The sequence below is a fragment of the Canis aureus genome, chromosome 10 (genome assembly GCF_053574225.1).
Source record: "Canis aureus isolate CA01 chromosome 10, VMU_Caureus_v.1.0, whole genome shotgun sequence".
In the NCBI taxonomy this organism is placed as follows: Eukaryota; Metazoa; Chordata; class Mammalia; order Carnivora; family Canidae; genus Canis; species Canis aureus.
Window position 1 is genome coordinate 67,490,611 of NC_135620.1, and position 12,817 is coordinate 67,503,427.

Sequence of the window (12,817 nt, forward strand, 5' to 3'; positions counted from 1 at the left end):
TGCTTTTTGAACCAGTCCCTTGGGTGGAGTGAGGATGGTTCTCACTACAACTCAAACCTTGATGAATCATCTAAGGGATTCTCAATTATTTTCATTTTTCATGTCCTCCAGTATGGTCTCTCTCCAACTTTTTGGGATCTTGGTTGCAAGGTCCACATGTTGTCATATTACAATATATTAACATTTAAAAGCATTTTAAAGTCAAAGGAACGTTGTAAATGAGGAGAAAAAAAGAAACAGAAGGAAAGAAAGGAAGGAAGGGAAAGTGCAGTCTGAGACAAGACATGGGAAAGGAAGGAGGGCAAGGAGAGAAGTGTGTGGGAAACAAAGCACATCCCTGTGTGAAATTCTGGTGGATGTTGTTAACACCAGGAAAAAGATGCCAAATTCTAAGCCCACCTCAACTAATGAAGAGTGTTATTCTGCAATAGCAGCCACTTTAGGGCTTAAATTCATTTATTATTTTTGTTTTCACTATTATTTTTGCTAAAGGGGTCTTTTTCCTGATACATGCACAAAACTGTTTTCGCAAAAATTATGTTTAAAACTAATTTAGCTTGTCTAAATTGCCTACTATCCATCTCTTCAAAATATAGTCAGTAAGGAAAATAATGTCACTCTATAAGCTTGCTACTTGAGGTATGATAAATAAGAACAGGTGAAGGGTTAGCAGACATAAGCAAGAAATGACTCTCTTCAGCAAATATAATTGTAGGGAAGCTCACTCACCTCTCAGACACTGATTTTCTCATGTTTGTAATGACAGAAGTGTCAGGTGGCTGGAGAAAATGATCCCTAATATGACATCAGGGGTACGTTCTCCAATGCTGTTAAGTTACAATCAAGAAACTAGTAGTTCCTATTCTTCTCTAGCTCTCTAATTAAACTTCAAGTGTCATTTAAAATTCAAATCTTATTTGGCAGTTGGTTTTGTGGCTCTCCTGTGGAAGCTGCTGGTGTTGTCTTTGGCCTCTCAAGGTAGTGTAAAGTTATGTCCTAAGAAAGCAGGTGGACTGATGATAGGACTTTACTGATTTGACTTCCTCTGTGAAAACAGGAATAAAGAAAATGGAAAGACACATGCTTTTAAAAAAAATTCAATGTTTTCAGAGGCTCACATGAGTGTAGAACTGGAAGATGCAGGATTAGTCTCTGTTGGAGTTGAGAAGTAATAAAAAAAAGTCAGATAATTTGAATTAGTTTTGGTCTTATTGGGAGCCCAACTTAATCTTTCAAGATGTGATTCGCAAAAAGCAGGAAGTAAAATAGACCCATTGCTTCAGATTCTAAAAGAGGAACTAATAGTGACTTTCTTTCAGGAAGAAAGCAAAAGTACATCTGTGGTTCTCATGGCCAGAGAGAGGGTTGCTCTTACAGCCAACTTTTGTTCATGGTGCTACTACCCACGTCCAAATAGAAACTGAGATGATCTTGCTTGTGCTGACACAAATTACAGGAAATGGAGGCAATCTCAGGCATTTAATAACCAAGCAGCAAACCAGAAAAGTCTATTGAGAACAGGGAAGGGCCCACAGCCCTGGTATTATTTTGGGTGGACTGAACAAACATGAATGCAGAGCTGGGAGCTAATTGGCACAGAATAAAACAGAGTTTGAACTGTAGCTCTTCACTAACTACAAATCAGTGATAATTTCACTAACACACTAGTCAGAATAATGGGAATTCTAAAGGATGTGGCGGCTCCTTTCCTCCCTGCCTCTATGAATCCATCAATAACCTGAAACCCTGAGCAGTTAGAAGAGAAAGGCTAGCCATGTGTCCCAAAGCAATCAAGAATTATTTTGTTTTCTTCCTACGGAAATGTCATTCATTTCTCATGAAAATTTGTAGTCTGAGATGAATTTCAGAATAAGTAGTAATATTCCTTTCGTTTCATAATATTGAAAGTAGTAGTTTCATGTGGATAGAACAGAGATTACTTTTCTAAAAGAAAATAAACTTGTATTTTGATGACCAGGTTTATGTCAAGTTACATTGATGATATCTCCATTATTTTGGCATTCAAATAAAAAATGTAGAATTACATGTCTCTCTTGTTTTTCCAATAAATACACTTCCTAAAATATTTTAAAAGTTGAATCACTTTAATTTGCTAAAAGAATTTCATAAAACAATGAAATTATCTGTGTCGGAGATTGTGCTTTTGAATTTTCTTAAAGAGAGGCTTTTATTTTATACACATTTTTTAAGAGGTAGTATTTTGGGTTCAAAGTATATGAAGTCTGGAGTTATCTTATTAGCTGTGTAAATGAAAATAATTACATATATCAACTGGGATATATTATGTGGAATATTGTAGCAGCCAGACTGAAAGAGGTCACTATGGTGATGTTGATCAGAAACAATATGGAAAATTTTCTCAGTCTGTTATCCCTTTTTTAGGATGTGTAGACAGACATTATTATATCTCCCTAAACATGGACCTTTCTGGGCCATACCCTACAGCTCCATGAGGTATTCTCAGCAAGCTGGAACTACATGTAAGACCAAGCCATCGAAGCCAGAATACCTTTCAGAGGTCTTCCTGCACCAAGGTCAAGTCATGAAGTTATGACATTATCCATAACTTCGAGGAAATTCTCTCAAACCAGCATCATTAATGTATTGATGATATATAAAAATATTCCACAGGTCAATACTAGTTTGCTGCTTTCAAAAAGCTTTGCCACACATTATCTCAAGTGTAAACATATTTGCATATGCATATTTATGATCAAGTTTCCTATTTGACTGCCTCTTCATGAGGTCACTGTCTCAGAAAGAGAACCCCACATACAGAGCAGAGACCTGTTTATCCAGCTCCTTCAGGTCAGTATGTCTGAGTGACTTGGAGAAAATTACATATTTACTGTAAATACCAGCTATCGTCATCTCAATTAAGTACTCAGTTTTGCCTCAGCAAACCTTGCTCAAAACTCAGTAATAATTGGAAACTTAGGGACAAAAAAGAGATCAGAATGGAGGGCAAAGGGTTGTTTTTATTTTGAGGCCATCAAAAAATACTTAACGGTTGGTCAGGATGATCCATGAAGAAAGAAAAACAAATTCAAACTATGACTAACAAGGCTTGCTGTGCATGAGTCACAAACTGAATCAGGCAAAGCCTCTGGAAACAGGAGGAAAAGCCTTTAGGAGCCACATCATAACCGAGCAATGAGCCTTGTAACCTGTTGGTCTCCTTGCTGAACTATTTCCATACCTGGCTGAAGTCCAGGAGAAGAGAGGCCAGCCAGTTTAAAACTCATCCTCTTTCCCACCAAGAATGTTCTCAGGGACCTTGAGGAGGAGTTTAAGGAATGACTTTCTTAGGTGTGAACATGAAAATAGTGCTAGTTCAGTCAACTCTGGGGGATGACTCGTTCCCAACTTGTCTCCAAGGCCTGTGCGCTGACCTCCTTTCTGAAGGGGGGATTAACCTCGTGAAGGAGCGGGGGCGGGGGGGAAGTAATTGTTCTGGAGATTTCACTTCTACAAACTGGGAAGGGGTTATATTTATAAATGAAATACCCCAATAGCATAAAGCGTGTTGATTGAGCACAGACGTTTGAGGCCTGTAGCCTTTTTCTCCATTGTTGCTCTGTTGCTAAAATTCAGAGAGCAAAATTATATTTCAAGTTACTCCATCTTCTCTATCTAACTTGGAGATTCAAATCCATAAGACGTTGTGCTTCCGCTAAATATGATAATGATGCATCCTATCTTAATTCCCAACTGAGTCTGTCTCTTAAAGATATTTTTTTCTCTGCCTTGTCAATTTCTCACAAAGTTCTAGCTATTTATCCGGGGAATCTGCCATAAGACTTGATCTGACTTAAATTGATGCTCACCTGGAATTTTTATCATAAGGATTGAATCCAGTAGTACAGAGAAGGAATACAAAGACAAAGAAGCTAATTGGACCAACTTCCCTGCTTAATAACTACAGAGAGAGCTTGGATCCAAAGCCAGCCAGCCACCTGGCAGCAAAAAAAGGAAGCTGGTTTCCCCTCCCCCTTGTTAGTCTAACTGTTGAAACAGGCAAAATAGCAAAATAACTGGTTCTAATTTTCTTATTTCCAGCCCTGTTCCCTACCATGGGACAAAGAGAGAGAGCTTTCAAGGCCACTCCTCCGAGATGAGGCCAAGGTGAATCATGGCCTGATTCCTTGGTTGTCTTTCCATTCAAATTTCCCTCAGAGACAGAACATAAAGACTCCTAACTAAACTGGCATCTTCCCCTCATACAAACAGTGACGATTAAAGAATAATTATCATAACAAGGGTACAGATTCTAACTCTGCAACCTCATAGAAAGTGCTGGGCAACTGTCTTTCTCACAGAGCTGAAAAGGTGATGACTAATGAGCACTTACATATATTAACCCGCCAGTTGGGGACCAATACTGCATTGATATCCTGGCGCTTCAAAGACATTTGCTTTTCTGATTTAAATAGTATGGCATGGTGTATGTCATGCCTCGGAAACAGAATTGGTTTTTATAACCTTTTCATAACCATCTATCTATCTGGTGTGCATTTGTGGGGAACTGAATAGGAGTTAACAATTATGTAATGCTCACAAGTCTGTGGGTCGACAGGGTGGTTTTGCTGATCTGGGCCATGATTTCATGATCTTGGCTGATCTAGTTTCTAAGACTGGCACATTGACTGGGGGCTAGTTGATCTAGAATGGCCTCGCTTGTATATCTAGTGGTTGTTCTTGGCTCTCAGCTGGGGCAGTGCAGAAAACTGGGCCATGTGTGCCTCCTCCTCTAGCAGGCTAGCTCTGGGTTGGTCATAGGAGGTCATGGGTTCCAAGAGCAACAAGAAAGTAAGCCACAATGTGCAAGAATTTTACGAGTCTGTTTCTGATTTTCTCCTACAAGTACAAGGCCAAGTTTAGATTCAAAGCACAGAGAGAGATGCTACCTCTTGGGGGAAGAGCTACAAAGCTACATTACAAGGTCACAGGCATAGAGAAAGAAAAGGTTTTGGCTATTTTTGCGATCTACCACATGTCTTTTGATCATAATTTTGATGCTGTCTCTTCCAAGTCAACTGATGCAGTATATCAGGAAGTCCTTGACCTAATTTTATCTGTTTTTTTTACCCTCTACTCCATCAGGTTTCTTCTGGGTCCATTCAAGAAAGTGTGAAAGATCGAGTGATTGACTCAAGACTGCAGCTGTTCATTACTAAGCCAGGACTCTTCACATGCATAGCTACTAATAAGCATGGAGAGAAATTCAGCACCGCAAAGGCTGCAGCCACCATCAGCATAGCAGGTAGGATGGATTTTCGTAATCATATTGCTCCAAGAGGAGAGAGTTGGCACTATTCCGTATCTCATTTGGGGCAAAATCTTTTTTCTTTTATTTCTTACTTCAGTCCCCTCTGGGCAGTTTCTTTCTCCTTGGAGGGCACTCCAGAGGTTGATCTAGATAATTGATCTTGAGTGATTTATTGCCTCAGAAATGAAATCCTCCGATAACTGTCCACATGATGGGTAACAAGCGTCCAGGAGTTCATTTCTCTTCCATCTCATTTCTTTTCTTTCCCTCCCTTTCTTCTTCTTTATTACCTTCCTCCTGCCTTTCTTCCTTTTTTTCTGTTTTGCCTTTTCTTTTCTTTCCTTCCTCTCTCTTTCTTTCCTCTTCATCTCTCTCTCTCTTTTTTTTTTTTTTCTTTTGTGGGGCTAATCACACTTTTCAGGGCTCTCAAAGAGTAACTTGGCAGATCCTTCACACGGTTGTGCCAATTTCTGCATGGCTATTTCTTGAGGGCATTTTTACTTATGAGTATTTGATCTACTTTGTGGTCTTTCCCTTTCCTGTTTCATGAAAGTGATAGCAGGACTTACAGGTGTTTTCAAGGAAAAGAGCTGACATACAGATTTCTAGGATATTTTGTTGAGTTATAAAGGTTTATTTTTAAAATGTAAATGCCCCAAAGGCTCCTGAGAACATTTGTGGAATTCCTAAAGATGGAAATAATCCCTGTATCAGGAAATGCCAGGCATGTTATACTCCTAATGTGTCTACTTCCCAAGGGTCAGCAGAGATGCTTGGCCTCACATGTAAGGCAAGCACTGCTAGAACCTGTGCTCAAAGCCAGCTCTCCAGATCCTGCTATTTCTTATTACCATGGCACTTCTTTGATCTTCCATGATGGGGAAATTCCTGGTAATGTTTGTGATTTTAATATGACATGAATAGAGACCACAGAGAGATATACAGGGAGCGCTGGACAAGGCTGGCCTTCTAAAGCATGCCTAGGAAGGAAGGAGAAAATTCTAAAACCAAGGATTCCTTCTGCCTTCCTCTCCAGAGTAAAATCTGCTTATAGCACCTTGAGCTAGAATATCAATTATTCTAGAATTTCCACTGATGGGAAATCATTTCTCCTAGAGAATGATGAGAATTCTAAAAATGAATTTGACTCAATTTAACAAACAATAATAAAACAATTATTGCTTATACAGTATCTTGTTGTTTGTAAAATATTCTTATTTATTAAGCATTTATTAAACACTAGATTCAGGCCATCATTATGTAGACTAAAGGATGCAAACTTAAGTAACAAATGGGATAATTAACAATGGAGTCCCTGCCTTTTGGGGACTCTCAATCTAGAAAGGAAGTCAGCCAGCCATATATATTACGATGCAGACTAGGTTCTACTGCAGAAGCACAGACAAAGAAAACAGCAAATTGGTTGGCAAAGCTTAGAGCATGATGGAGACTGGGAGCAAGATAGAGAATGGGAAGAAAGGCTTGAAATGTGGGCTCTCGGGATCCCTGGGTGGCGCAGTGGTTTGGCACCTGCCTTTGGCCCAGGGTGCAATCCTGGAGACCCGCGATCAAATCCCACGTCAGGCTCCTGGTGCATGGAGCCTGCTTCTCCCTCTGCCTATGTCTCTGCCTTTCTCTCTCTGTGACTATCATAAATAAATAAATTAATTAATTAATTAAAAAAAAAAAAAGAAATGTGGGCTCTGGCCAGGTTATGAATAGCCTGAATAGGTTGATGTATTCTTCAATTACTGGGAAGTCATCTAATTATTTTAGAGGAGATTAGTAATATCAGAGATACCATTGACAAATTAACAGATGTTGGGTGTAAAATATTGGGAGATATGGCACACAGTCAGGAGGCTATTCAAAGGATCTAGAAAAGTAATGAAGGTCTGAAAGACAACTGCAATAATTGGTACAGAGAGAAGAGGAGAGATACAGAAGACCTATTAGGATAAAAAATGATAGGATTTGAGGGGTGCCTAGGTGGCTCTGTCAGTTAAATAACCAACTCTTGATTTTAGCTCAGGTCACGATCTCAGTGTTGTAAGATTGAGCCCTGTGGGATCTCAGGGTTGTGGGATTCTCTCTTTCTCTCTCCTCCCTCTGCCCCTTCCCCCTCTTCTCTCTCCCCTAAAAACAAACAAACAAACAAACCCAAGAGGATTTGAATGTGCTAGAATGTAGCAGTGTAGTAGAACGAGTTAATAGTGTAGTAGATGTAAGAGCTTAAGAAAGGTGTCTAGGACAAATAGTAATTTATAAAACAAAACAAAATAAAAATATAAGAACATGAGGAGGTCCAGGAGATTAAAAAAATAATTAAAATTATAATGCCTTTGAATAACCTGGAATTAGTCTCAATATCTTATGTTTTATTTGATATTTGATCAAGAACCAACATTAAGTAAATAAATAAATAAATAAATAGCAATTTACAGTACCTATCCTCTATCCATCCATTTATATCATGTGCATGTGTGGAGGGGGGGGAGGGAGGGAGAGAGAGAGAGAAAGAGAGAAATATTTACATATGAATACTCAAATCCAAGAAAATAAACTGATTTAATCTACTTTAACCTATGCCTTTTCAGGGTGAAAGAGAAAAATTAGTGTTGCTAATCTTAAGAGCATTTCATTTGAGGTAATTAATTCAGTCATTCACATATTAATTCTCTGCTGGGGCTCTTCCTAGATGGCGGGGGGGAAAAGGGACTTGGAACCAGGCAGTAGTGCCCCTCTGGAACAAACCTCTACCCCATTCTCTAGTGAAGTCTATAGCTGGAGATCTTGGGATCTCATCTCTTGGCTTTGTTAGGATGTAGAAGACCCTCTCCCCTCTGGCTGGCTCAGCACCATTGAAGCTCCTCCTGTAACAGCACAGTCCTCTCCATCTTTGTCACATCCTTCATCAAGCCCCTCTCTAGAGTCTACTTTCCAACCTTTGCAACTAGGTCACCCTGTCTCTCCCTATGAAGGCAGGCCTGTTGAGTTCTAATTCAGCTCCTTCTTTATCCCTGTGGGGCCTAAAGTAACTTCTGGATCACTTGCATGTTATACAAAATCCAAGAGAGATTTAGACCTATTGACCCAGTTCCGTTGTCTACCCAACCATGTCATGCTACCATTTTTACACTAATGTGGCCATTTTATATCAGAGTAAGGGATGCCTAATAAGGTTCCTTGCTTCTAGAGTTCCAAATAAGAAGTAGAGAAAAGTCCCCCTGCTTTGGCTTTTTCCTTTATTTATATCTCTCTTCGAGGATTTTGGTCTACAGCAAGGACTCTATAAAATGTATATCTGAATTCTTAATTCCTCTACCTTCCTCCTTTCCATAACACACCAAGCTGGAGACAATCCCTTTAGCACAGCAACTTTCAGGGTCTACCATCTTAAGTACAAAGATGAGTATGAAGGCAGTACTATGGAAATAAGTAAGGAGAACTAATATAATGGGTATATCTTCATCACACCAAGGCAGACTCATTGCACAGACATGATCTTTAAGATGCTAAAATGACTACAAAGCATGATTACTGCCATATTGTATACAGCAACTTCACCCCTTCATCCCTGACCTGGCTGATCCAACTCTATTAACAAATGGAATATACCTGATGAGAGCCTGATCCGACTGCATTAATAAATGGAATATACCAACAGAGAAGGCTAAAATACTAAAACACTAATGGTGTCTTCTGGTGGTAGAAAGAACCTTCAGTTGTGGCAAGCAGCATAGAAGATAAATGGAGAAATGGTCTTGGGCATCAATGCTGAGAGAAGACCAGAGTGAGGACGGAGGTAATCAGCAATGGTAGCCTAGGGGAGAACAGCAGTAGCATTTGTATGGGGAAAAAGATGGTAGAAGCAATGCATGGACTGGTATATAGCGGCAGAGGACTTGAAATCTCTTGCAGCAGCAGAGTTGAATGCAGATGAGGAGCAGTGACCTCAGTAAGTGTAATGGTCATGTTGACTGGAACCAGCAATGACTTGACTTTAGCCAATGGGCCTGGCAGTGCACGTTTAGCAAGTGTTAGGTGCTGTATGTTAACCAATAAGTGTGAATCCTTCTGCACAGGGAAAAAAAATGTTACTAAGAGGAGTAAAGAGAGACTCCCTTAAGGAGCTAATTCATAAAAAGCTACAGTATCCTTTTGTTCATCCCCTAATCTGCTTTTCCTGTTGTATCTCATGGACTATGAGGCCTGAAGCTCCTCTACTTTTCCTAAAATTTCCCCAGGCAGATCTAATGAGAGTGTCTCATGAGTGCAGTGGAATAAGACCTCTGAACCCCATAAGACATCTGCCATTTTCTCTTCCTCTCCTTGACCCCATTCTTTTCCATTAAATCTACTAGATGCCTCAAAATGTTCGCAGTGTTATCAATGAGGAAACTGCCTCCCAATCCTGAGGTGCTCCCTTAGGTAATATTCCAGGAAAGTGAAGCCACATTGGTAAAAATAAGATCCATGGAGCCACTTAATTCAGAATCATTTTAAAGAACCATGGTCTTATGCTCCCCAGACCTCCCAGAGCTTGAATGTGGCATCCGCTTTCTCCAGTCCTGCTTTCAGCCCCTTTCTCCTTTGGCCTCTGATGGCCTCAGAGGTCCAGAGTTTTGAGTCAGGCGTGGTGACTCCTCTTGACATTCTGGCAATGCTTCCTTACCCCAAACTCTCCTTTCTCTCATTTCAGCCATTCCCATCCTCCCCTAGTGTTCTGTAGTCAACAGCCTCCTTTGTCACATTCTCTGTTTCCCTTTGAAGCTTTTCCTCCATCGGTTTATTTACTCATCCCAGCAGGAAAACTGGAAATGGAAAAATCTTGTCTAGTGTTTAGGATTATCTCTAATGATATTTCTAGTGTTTGAAGGAATATAAAAAATAAAGATCAGTCTTCATTTTCCCACAACTCTTCAATGTGTATGCCCCAATCCTTATGCATTGTTTGAGAAATGTGATATACTTCTTTCTGACTCATTTACATTTGCTGTTAGTCATCAAAAGGAGTCAGGAAAATTTTGGAACCTCTCCCTATGAACCAGGAAGTTGCATTTCCTTCCAGCCACAACCTTGAAAGGCTCAAGTTGCAATTTAAAATCACCAGGATGCTGGGTATTTGGCCAGGTGCCTTCTCTTTGTCATTAGAACCCTCGGCTCTGTGACAGAGACCAACAAGACAGCCCACGATCCCTATACTGAGCACAACTCTGAAAGAGCCAGATGCCACCAAATAGGCACTGATACTAAATCTACCAAACATTTAAAGAATTATACCAATTCTTCTCAAACTCTTCCAAAAACTGAACAGGGGGGAACATTCCCAAACTCATTTTATGAGGCCAGCATTACTCTGATATCAAAGCCAGATAAAGACATGACAAGAAAAGAAAACCACTTTCCCTGATGAACACTGATGCAAAAATTCTCAACAAAATTTTAGCAAGTCAAATTCAACATCATATAAAAGAGGACTTATCATGATCAAGTGGGATTGATCCCTGGGATGCAAGGATGGTTCAACATACACAGATAAATGTGATACACCACATTAACAGAATGAAAGATAAAAATCACATGATCACCTCAATAGATGCAGAAAAGCATTTGAAAAAATGCAATATCCTTTCACGATAAAAATGCTCAACAAACTGGGTTTAGAAGGAACATTCCTCAACACAATAAAAGCTATATATGACCAACCCACAGCCAACATTATACTCAATGGTGATCTTCCTGTAAGATCAGGAACAAGAAAAGGATGCCTACTCTCACTACTCCTATTTTTTTTTGAAGGTTTCAAATGTACTTTATTTCTTAAATCATGCCATATTTTAGTGGGTGGGTGCACAGTGCTTTCACTTGGCATCAATTATGAGTTGGTTTTGAAACAATTCATTATTACACCAGCTGGGATTACTGATCCCTCCATTCCTTTGGAGTGACTCTGCCAACAGGGGGCCAACAGAGTGCCTACTCTCACTACTCCTATTCAACATAGTACTAGAAGTCCTAGCCAGAGCAATTAGGCAATAAAAAGAAATAAAAGCCATCCAAATTGAAAAGGAAGAAGTAAAATTGTCTGTTTGCAGATGATATGATCTTTATATAGGAAAATCCTAAAGACTCTACCAAAAAAAACATTAGAATGAATCAACAAAACCAGTAAAGTTGCAGCATACAAAATCAACATGCAGAAATCAGTTGTATTTTTATACACTAACAACAAAACATTGGAAAAAGAAATAAAGAAAACCATTCCACTTACAATAGCATCAAAAATAATAAGATACTTAGGAATAAGTTTCACTGTGAAGGTAAAAGATCTGTATGCTGAAAACAAAAAGATTTTGATGAAAGAAATTGAAGACACAAATAAATGAAAAGATACCATGTTTCATGGATCACAAGAATTAATATTGCTAAAATTCCCGTATCACTCAAAGCAAGCTACGGATTCAATGCAATACCTATTAATATTTCCATGGCATTTTTCATAGAAATAGAGCAAACCATCTTAAAATGTGTATGGGACCACAAAAATTGTGAACAACCAAAGCAATCCTGAGAATGAAGAATAAAGCTAGAGACATCACACTTCCTGATTTCAAACTATATTATAAAACTATAAGTAAGAATCAAAATAGTATGGAATTGGCATGAAAACAGATTCATACACCAATGAAACTGGATCGAGTCCCTCATGAGGCTCCCCGTGGGCAGCCTGCTTCTTCCTCTGCCTGTGTCTCTACCTCTCTGTGTCTCTCATGAATAAAAAAATAAAATATTAAAAAAAGAAACCATCAACAAAATGGAAAGGTTTCCTATGAAATGGGGGAAAGATAGTCTCAAATCACATATCTGAGAAGGAGTTAATATCCAAAATATATAAAGAGCTCATACAACTCAACAGCAAAAAAGCAACCTAGTGTTTTCAGAAAAACAAACAGAGAATCTGAGCAGACATTTTTCCAAAGAAGACATAAACAGATGGCCAGCAGGCACATGAAAAGATGCTCAACATCACTAATTATCAGGCAAATCAAAACCACAATGAGATACTACCTTACACATGTTTGAATGACTATCAAAAAAAAAAAAAAAAAGACGAGTTAAGTGTGATGCAGAGAAAATAAGATCCTTGTGCACTGTGGTGGGGATGTAAATTGGTTCAGCCACTATGGAAAACAGTATGGAAGTTTCTCAAGAAATTAAAAACAAAAAAAAAAAAAAAAAGAAATTAAAAACAGAGGTACTATATGATCCAGCAATTCCACTTCTGGATATTTAGCCAAAGGAAATGAAAACAGGATATTGAAGAAGTATCTACATCATCATGTTTGTTGCAGCATTATTCACAATTTGTCAAAACAGCAGATAAGTTATAAGATATGGAAACAACCTAACTTTCTGTCGATAAACAAAAGGATAAATATGTGATATATGTATTTATAAAATATCTCAACGTATATCTCATAGTGCCTCATGTATACATACAATGTGATATCATTCAACCATGAT

The 12,817-nt window shown here is 38.8% G+C and overlaps 1 protein-coding gene across 1 annotated transcript in view; it reads left to right on the plus strand.

Annotated features, from left to right (window-relative positions):
- Nucleotides 1-12,817, plus strand: part of MUSK (muscle associated receptor tyrosine kinase) — an 89,641-nt gene that overhangs the window by 52,308 nt on the left and 24,516 nt on the right. The window contains exon 7 of the mRNA XM_077910926.1: nt 5,125-5,284. Within this exon, the coding sequence (XP_077767052.1) occupies nt 5,125-5,284 (160 nt within the window). The remainder of the gene's footprint in view (nt 1-5,124; nt 5,285-12,817) is intronic.